Genomic DNA, 10182 nt, shown 5'->3' with positions numbered 1-10182 from the left:
CCATATTTTGATTGAAAGAATGATGTTTCCACAAAACTAACGAAGACAAAAGGAAAAACAAGAATAACATCTACAGTTGGTTGCAGCAGAAGTCCTACACCATATAATGATACTGACCAAACTTCAACAAGTACGTACACATATACAATTTGATCAAGAGAGAGGATTTATCATTAAAAACTTATAGGAGCGTCTCTAGTCATCCAACTTCAAAATTTATCACTCATTTATGCATCCTAGAGTCTTCGGCAATAAAAGTAACCTATGCCACAGATTGGTTCCTTTAAGTGCCGCCATCCTTATTTATACTACTTGGATAAGCACTACTCACTGATGCCGGTTAGATTAGTTAACTAGGATGATTTGAACATGCAGTATAATCAGGACTAAATGGGACAGCTGCTAGATTATAGAGCAATTAAATTCGAAGTAAATAGAAATATTAAGACTGAAAAGTTGAAACAGAATTAAGGAGCAATGACTGAAACCATACCACTGCCACTCGTTCCTACGATAGCTACACTTTTTCCAGCTGGGACAATGAAAGAGATCCCGTCTAGAATCTTTCTTTCTGTCAAATAACTATGAAAATGGAAAGAACAAGCATCAGCAAGCATATTCACTAGTCCATTAGGTGGAACAGTAGAGAAAACAAGCAAGCGTATCCACTTAAACAATTATACATCATGATGAGCTGCAATATTTAAACGAAGGGCAGCAGCTGAGTCATCAACAGACCAACAAAAGCTGCAGAACCTGAAGTGATTTGGAAAGCTCCTACCTCCAAAGTACTTCAAAAGCATTATGTATGTCAGAATAGCATAGCTAGCCAGAAAGACTTGTAAACGAGATCGTAACATCTACTCTACATTTGGATGAAAATGTGACAAAAGAAATAAAAAGTTCAAAAGCCCTGACATCAGAGAGTACTTTTTTTTTAATAAGGTAAGTGTATTTCATTCATAAAAAAGGCCAAGACGGCCATATACAAAGAAAAGGAGAAAAAGGTAAAGAACCTACAAAATCTGATTCTCTACCAAGGCCACCCATTCTTCTATACAACTAGGGGTTTTATGGGTGCACCAAAAGAAAATAAGAGACCGGAAGCTATTCCTTACTTGAGAACTAAGTTGCTCGAACTCTTCAAATATGTCTATGGGTGTGTGTCGGATCCTCCAAAAATAGTGTATTTTTGAACGATCCGACACGGGTGCGGCAACATTTTTGGAGAGTCCGAGCTAAGTTAGAAAAACTAGACTCTATCCCCTCAAAAGCTCTCCTATTTCTCATTCCAAAGAACCCACATCAACACAAGAGGGACCATATTCCATGCCTTACGCCTTCTCATTCTATTCCCGCTTCTCCAACAAAACATTAAATCTTTCAAAGATTTTGGCATAACCCAAGAAACTCTGAATCATATCCCACCATAATCTCATGGGAATACACTGGGTTGTTGTACATATGCACTTTTAATTTTTGTGATGGTCATATTTATTGAACAACTATAAATTATAATAGAACTAACTTAAATAAAAATATGTTTATTAATAAGTTAGTTTTATTAAGATATTAAATCATATTTATCATACAACTAGAAATTATAATAGATATTGGACACTAATTTTTTCTAATATTGGTGGATTTGGAAAGGAAGGACCTACCAGATTACTAAATTATTGTAGTAATTGTTAAAAGTATGTTATGTAATGTATTTTTTACAATTTCATCCTGTATCAGGTGTTCATGTACTAATTTAATTACTCGTTTTACATGTGCACTTTTTTTTTAGCTTCCCAGACCCCACTATGTGGTATACACTGGCTTGTTGTACATATGCACTTTTAATTTTTGTGATGGCCATATTTATTGAACAACTATAAATTATAATAGAACTAACTTAAAAAAATATATCTTTATTAATAAGTTAGTTCTATTAAGATATTAAATCATATTTATCATATAACTATAAATTATACTAGATATTGGAACTCGTGTCAGCATGCGCCCAATGTATGTTACTTTTTTTATCCCGATGTATGTGGCGCAGATGAAATTTGAAAAGTCAACAAAAATTTTTGTATAATTTTTAAATATTTTAAGTTGTTAAATAGTGATTTATAGTAATTTTACATAATTTTCAGAAACTATATGTTACTCTTTGTATCCTAATTTATACCATTGGTAGAATACTTGAGAAAGTGTATCAAATATGTTAGATAGTTTTTACATATTTTAAGTTGTTAAAATTTCACAAATTAGGCAAGTGAATTGAAACAACTATTTTTAGTAATAGGACCAAATAAAATTAAATGAAGGAAGTATTCTATTATTACAAGTATAAATAAATTAAAAGAAGCCTCAGTACAAATATAAATGAGAAGGGTCATTAAGTAATTGTTGGGAGGTCTTCTTGTCTACTTAAAATATGGTACATCAAGAAAGCAGCAAGTTACAATCTCTTTTAAAGCACACAAATAATTGAATGTCGAAAATACCCCTGTGAGGAAGCACACATGACAACCACTACCTGAGTGCTTCAGTCGCACTTCTATAGAGCACTAAATAGAACTAAGATAATATCTTCTTATTTCTGTATATATCTCAAATGAAAATATTATACATGAAAATTAATTGAATAAGACTTAAATTAATTATATACGGAAATTAATTTAATAAGATTTAAATTAAACATAATAAAAATATAACATTAGAAAATAATTACGAATATTAGGAACTTAATTAATGGTCTTATATAATTTATAATATGTTAAATTAAAAATATTATATAATATAAATAATTATAAAATAATAAAAACTAAAGTAGAGGGGATGAATATTGCATCTCCAAATTTGGAGAAACACTATTCATCCCTCCAAACACTATTGATTTACTTGTCACATACTAAGGCCTGATATTGCCTTTGTTGTGAGTGTAGCTAGTCCGTTCATCCATTCTCCACGAACTAGTCTGTTCATCCATTCTCCACGAAAAGAACACCAAGAAATTGTGTATCAAATCCTATCTAAAGAGTTCTCGTGGAAAAGGGTTGTTCTTCAAAAAGAATGAGCATAGAAGTGTTTAAGCTTATAAGTCGTGGACTGGGCTGGTTCATCTATTGATAGAAGTTCTACGTCCGGATATTGTACATTTGTTTGGGGAAATTTAGTGACATGGAGGAGTACGAAGCAGAACGTGGTGGCTCGAAGTAGTGCTGAGGCTGAGTGTCGATCCATGGCACATGGAATGTGCCATGGAATTTGTAAAATCTTGAGGCTCAAGAGATTTTTGAAAGAACTAAGATGACCTATGAGTTTGCCAATGAAGTTGTAATGTGACACTAAGGCTGCCATCCAGTTCAACATGACATAACAAAGTATGTTGTAGTGGACAGACACTTCATTAAAGAGAAAATTGAAGATGTAAGTGTGTGCATCCCTTTCATTCCAACAACTGAACAAGTAGCAAATATTTCACAAACGGCCTATTCAAAACTACCTTTGAGTTTTTTTAGTAAGTTAGGCATGTTCGATATTTATATGCCAACTTGAGGGGAGTGCCGAATGAGCTAGCAGATTTAGGCATAATATGTTCCACAATGACTAGCAGATTTGATTGAAATCTGCACCACAAATCAACTAGCAGATTTGATTGTAATCATCTCCTGTGAATATGGAATAGCATGTATCTTAGGAAAATATATTAGTTGTTCTAGAAAATAGATTAGAGGAAATCTCTTGATTCAAGAATCTCACAAGAACCATGGATTGATTAGTTTATTCTTACTTATTCTCTTATAAATACTGCACAATTCAATGAATACAAACATACTTTTGCAGTATCTAAACCTTCACTTATTTACAGTAATAGGAAATCTATGCATCCCTAAGATCCATCAACACAAATAAGATCCTCTTCCAATCTAAGCCCTTGCATTTAGCCTTACCTCATCTAGCATACCAGTACATTCAAAGTACTGACGCATACTTTTCTCTTGCGCTATGGTGTCTTATACCATAGGTTCAGAAGTGCGAAATCCAGAGCACCCTTAGCAGTCCAGACTCAATCAGCAACGTAGCAGTGAGTCCTCATCATTCGAGGATGCTTCTTATTTCAATATTACATTAGATTTAGTTTATTTCAGTAGTTGGAGTTAGTTGGGGACATGTCCTATCAACTCCTTATCAACTCCTTATTCAGACAGTTTAGAGGCTTTCAGACTACAGAGTGTTTCAAACTAGTTATACAGACAGTTGTTTTAATTTTGATATTGATAGACATTATTCAGTTGTATGTTAAGTTTTTGAAACTTACCGCAAGTTTCCGCCAGTTTTCCGCATGTATACATTATATTATGCAGTGCTCAGTACAGGTACCAGAAAAGGGTTAGCCTGTGGTCCTTCGGGATCATAAGCACCGTGTAGCATTCCGGTTATAAAAAATCGGGGCGTTACACGAACTATATCATAAATATGATGACTAAGAACAAATCCAATCACAAGTAACCTCAATTACAAATTGCAGTGATCAAAAAGAAAGAATGCTCAAAGCACCATGTGATAGTATTTTTACCGTCTAAATTGATGAAACTACTCATATTTCAACTAAGTCAACTGTCTAACACTGATTGGGATTAAATATAAAAAAATTTTAAGGGATTATACCTTGTCAACATACATCATAGATCGCCAACCAAAATGATTGATAATGTACATCTATCACAAACCCAGAATGTTTGCTAATGCAGGTCTACCTATCTATACATACATAGAATAAGCGCTTTAAGGAAACTAAACTATTCTAATACAGCATAATTGATTCAGAAAATATCAAAAAAAACAACGATTTGATATGCACCTGAAGTGAACATTCTCAAATTGAATGCTACCCCCACTTAACTTGAGAGATTTCACATCAACTTCATCTCTGATTTGAGCTCTTTCCTGTGTATGTTAGTCAGAGATCTGCTTATAACATTTATATATATGCACAAGACATATAGAATATGCACATAAGGCTATTTTTTAAATAAGGTAAATAAACTTCATTAAAGGAGCACCAAGGAGGTACTCAAAGAAACACTGGTTACAGCAAAGCTGTAACAGTAACAGAACCAAAACACCTATGAAATCCACAAACTGATCTAATTTCTCTCATATGTTCCCCTTACACCAAAACTACAAATTTTGAATACGTCTACTCTTTCGAAAAGCTATACTACTCTCTGATTCTATCTCTTGTTCTTTTACAACGGAATGTCCCAAAACATGCACGTAATGTATCACCATCATATACATAAAATTAATTCGAGATCAGAAAAAATGGTTGCTCAAACAGTGTCTGACGTATTTCTGGTGGTCATTCTTTGCTTATGCCATGAATAATGATAATTCAATTTTGCGAGGACATGCCACGGCAGGTTGAGCAAATGTTTTTGTAGCCAAGTCACCATTTCTGTATAATCAAGGTGTGTTAATACACGCTGCAAGGGATATAGAGATATGTGGCTAGATGTTTGGAAACTAAACGTTTAATACTTGTACCGTGACATCATATTGGTGCACATTAATGAAATTTCGCTTGATTTATCAAAAAGAATACTGAACAGGATAATGGACAACGCAAAAGAAGGGAATTAGTTTACCGTTGACCACCCATTGCTTCCAAGAAAAGCTGAAAATAAGCAGAATACATCGCAAGCGGGCACATCAAATGATTCACAACATAATAATCCTCTCAAAATACGACATCATTTTATCACTTCGATCAGTAGTTGTGCAACTTAATTCAATTTGGGGAAGAAACTTTATTTTACAACAACTTCCATTTAATTCAAAAAGAGAGCATAAGATGTAAGGAAATTAGATTAGGCCTCAAGAGACCATGCGCTTTCAACATTTCCAGCTACTTAAGTTTGAGAGGAATATTATATGTCAGCAAAGAAAGACAAGAGAGAGAGAAGGCAATGGCGTACCCAGAATTTTTCATTAGTGGTGTCGCCTTAAATAAGTAAATAAAAGAGCAAATTGTTGCGATGACGGTGTTATATGAAAAAGTTGCACATTTTGTTACATTATACGTCAACCTATAATACTCAACAAACCTTTGAGGATTAGAACGTATGATGCGACAACCATAAAAATTATACTTTGAAAAAGAAAAGTGATTCGAGGTTGACAAATACCTTTTTGAAGATATGATGTTACTACTACCTCATAGTTTGAATAATATTTGAAACGCTAAACTTTTTCAATATCAACATTTGAAGAATTTAAATAAAACTCTTCCAAAGATCGACTTTTTTTAAACTTATTCGTCCTTTCTTTCAAGCTAGACAAATGTTAAGATGTTAAATTTGATTTTAAAAGTTTGGAAGATACTTTTTAAAAATATCTCTTCCACTAAAATACAAACAAGTTTAATTTATAAATCCTAAGTACTTTCAAAAAATTCAATAAACAAGAAAACAATAAATACTTCCAAGTTTTTTCTAAATAAAAAGAAGAAAAAAAGTAAGAAAACTTAACGTGAAAATCTAACAAATTTAAGAGAGTGAATAAGCTTCAAAATAATTTAAAAAAATCACACCTCACTGGGAATAACCCATGACCTCTCAGAGGAAATACTGGTTCTTTACCAGTGAACCAACTGGCTAACGGCTGTCAAGAAGTGTCACTGATGTCAATTATATCCTTTATTTTGTTTTTTTTAACAAGTTCTTATAAGTATATCTAATATTTTTTCCCGACGAAGCAGTAGTAGGTAAGACACCTTGTGTCAAGGTGGGTCTACACCTGAGAGACGGGATGTATCACAGCAAGAGTGGACTAAATAAAGAGAAGATAATGCTTAGTACCACACAGATGAGACTGAAAGAGGCCATTATTCCATAAAAGAGCCAGCTTTGGGCATGTTCAGTATCAAGGAAAATGTTTTCATGGTAAAAAACATTTTCTAGGAAAATAAGCGGGTTTCTTACTTATTTTCTTTTGTTCGATAGGTAAGCAAAAAAACAAACTATTCTAAAAGCATTTGTATATAATTTAAACAAATACTATGGGAGGTAGGGGTGTGGGTTGGTGGAGATGAGAGCTATAGGGATGGGGGTGAAAATTAAGCATGTTGGAGGGTGGAGAGGACAGAATTAATGTGAAATGTCACTAGTGGAGCTTGTTTTCCCTCCTTTCGTCACGGAAATCGCTCGCTTACCTTATTTTTAGGGAGCTTGTTTTCCTACAGAAAATGTTTTCCAAAATATTTGATCAACCGAACATGAGAAAATTGAACTCACCATATCCTATCCTGACTTGAGTAAAACTATTATAATGCATGTATATCCAGTTCTTATAAGCTGCAGAAATAAAGCAGTCAGACCCCTAGAGACACAATATGAGGTACAATATCTCATTATCAGGAAGCAAGATTCCAGAGGAATCATCTGATACCACGAATCTTACAATGTCACATGGCTAACTGTTTCCTCTATAATCGTTTACAAAACACAATTGTATTTAGCAGATGAAACAAAACGGCAATGATACAAGGAACTGGCTGATACCTCTAGTAACTGAAACATTGATTTCATGTCCACTAGACTTTGGACAGTCTCACGATATACACTACCAAGGAAATTCAGAGGAAGCGATAGCTGGAACAGCAGCCCATTTACCATGACCTATCAAAATAGCAATATCTCTTATTAGAGTGCTAGAACTACAGAAAACATAATCACCCAGCTAAGGTAATTGGAGAAAAAGTTCGACCAAGTCACCAACAGTCATGACACCATTCAAAATCCCATTAGAACATAAGACCATAGCAGCTGAGAGAGCTATGCTGAATATTGCATTTTGCCCAAAGTTTAAGATTGCAAGGCTGCGTTGTGTCTTCAAGGCAGCATCTTCATATCCTGGAGACAACAACATAATATCAAAGATTGCTTATTCCTATAAAAGAAAATGAGGAGGAACAACGAAACCTCAAAGTTTTGTATATCATAAGACAATGAATATATAATAGTTTTAAAACCACAAGGGAGAAGGAACATATTCTTCTGTTCTACCTAATCGCTAGATTCCAGAGCAGTGTGTACACTTATAGTGAAGAGAGTAAAGAGAACCCGCGTTTCTATTTTTCTGATAAGGTGAAGTCAACCCATGTTTTGTTGAAGGGAAACTATATAGACATGGGGCATCACAATTATGTGTAACTTAGGACCTGTTTGTTCATGGGAATCTTTCATCTTTTTCGGAAAGAAATCAATTTATTTCAAAATCAGTGTTTGGCCATGAAAATTCCAAATGCAACTTGAAGTTGTATTTGAAATTTGGAAAACACCCATAACCTTGCATTCACTTTTTTCACTTTCACTATATTTTTCTTCTTCAAATTTACTAAAGTTTTTATTTTTATTTAAAAAAAAAAACATTGAAATTACATTTCGTGCTTAAATCATATTTTCATGTTTTTTTTAGGAAAAGTACATCAAACAACCAAATATTATTTGCAACAACTATAACCAAACACAACTCCATCTTTCAACTCCCAACTTCAATAATTTCAAATGAAGTAAAATATTTGTAATAGTATGTAGTAGCTTGTGTATGGGATTTAATCTATGACATTATGTGACTATCTATTTTGAGATATTACTCTTTTAGAACAACGTTGATTGTATGTTTGAAGAAAATTGGTCAAGTTGGGTGATTTTGCTAATTCATAGAAATTGGAGGATATAAACCATATTTAGAAAAAGTACATTCAAAGTCTAAATAATTTTTGCAAAATGTATGGTCAAACACAACTCCAAGTTTGAAAATTCCAAATTTTTTTTATGGCCGAACACCCACTTAATGCTCCCTCTATTTCAATTTATCTGTCTTACTTTCCTTTTTAGTTCATTTCAAAAAGAAAGACTACTTTTTTCAGTCCGCTTCAAAACATATTTTCCTTTCGGCAACTCTTTAATTTCAACTTTACACATGGCATGTTCAAGACTACTAGATTAAAACACATTTAGTACATTCTAGTAGCTTTCATTAAAGACCACAAGATTCAAAAATCTTCTTTGTTTTATATGTGTCAAGTCAAAATCAGACAAGCAAATTGAAACGGAGGGAGTAAAGTTCAATGAGTTATGTTTTTCTTTATCATGAAACTTTAATCATTATAAAGTTCAACAACTTCTCCTATACTTAACCAGAAATTTAGATTTCAATTACTTACCAAAAGCTCTGTCAAATCATAAATGTTACAACAGCTGATGCAATCTGATTCGCCCACCATATACAAAACTTAACAACTTAACATAAGAATACAGAAGAGTTTAGAGCATGTTTGGATTGGCGTATTTTGGGTGCTTTAAGTCAAAATAATATGAAGTAGTTATGTAGTGTTCGAGTAAAATAAAACAAGTGCTTAAAAAGCACTTGTTCTTAAGCCAAAATGACAAAAAAATAAGTCATAAGCTAGAAATCCTAATATATGGCTTTTGACTTATAATCCATAAGCCCGTACAAACAGGCTCTTAATAAATGACAAGAAAAAAGACATAAGGGCAAATACAACTTACTCTTTAAAAAGTGATCGTACTTCTCAGCTTCGTAAACCTCATTGTTAAAGTACTTAACAGTCTGAAGAAAATGAAAATAGACAACACAATCAAGTGAATTGCACATCAAAAAATAGATATTTAAGCTAATCATGGTACATAGAAACACGAGCTTACCTCATAATTGATAAGAGAATCTATTGCTCGTGTACTTGCATCATTATCAGCTTTATTCATCTCCTTCCTGAACTTAGTTCGCCACTGTAAGATACAAAATGAACAGGAAGCTTTGGACAAAAGATACTTGAAGCTGGACTCACTAAAAATTACAGATATATAAGCTATCACCCAGCTGCCACTGCCAGTACGACCAATGAATTATATAAAATAGAGAGCGGGGCATGAAACCCAAAATAAAAGACCTTTCCAAAGTATTGATGGGTTTAGCATGTAGATAACCTGGGTAATACTCAAGGTGAAAGCAATATAAGCAGTCACTGACAGTGAAGTGATCCATGCAAAGGGAGCTCCAAACTTGTATGCAAGTATACCTGATACCATTGATATCTGAAAAGGTTCATGTCAATACAGTTGGAGTAATACTAACATGAGCAGTTTAGGAATTTTTAAT

At 33.4% G+C, this 10182-nt stretch overlaps 1 protein-coding gene across 1 annotated transcript in view; it reads right to left on the bottom strand.

Annotated features, from left to right (window-relative positions):
• Positions 1-10182, bottom strand: part of LOC107842653 (ABC transporter B family member 25, mitochondrial) — a 71656-nt gene that overhangs the window by 24087 nt on the left and 37387 nt on the right. The window contains exons 3-9 of the mRNA XM_047396917.1: positions 10011-10118; positions 9729-9812; positions 9573-9633; positions 7765-7910; positions 7560-7676; positions 4859-4944; positions 494-582 (exon numbers count right to left, since the gene is read on the bottom strand). Coding sequence (XP_047252873.1) covers positions 494-582; positions 4859-4944; positions 7560-7676; positions 7765-7910; positions 9573-9633; positions 9729-9812; positions 10011-10118 — 691 coding nt within the window. The remainder of the gene's footprint in view (positions 1-493; positions 583-4858; positions 4945-7559; positions 7677-7764; positions 7911-9572; positions 9634-9728; positions 9813-10010; positions 10119-10182) is intronic.

This window comes from Capsicum annuum, chromosome 9 (genome assembly GCF_002878395.1).
Source record: "Capsicum annuum cultivar UCD-10X-F1 chromosome 9, UCD10Xv1.1, whole genome shotgun sequence".
NCBI classification, from domain to species: Eukaryota; Viridiplantae; Streptophyta; class Magnoliopsida; order Solanales; family Solanaceae; genus Capsicum; species Capsicum annuum.
The sequence above is the reverse complement of the archived record's forward strand: the minus strand, read 5'-3'. Positions and strand labels throughout refer to the sequence as shown.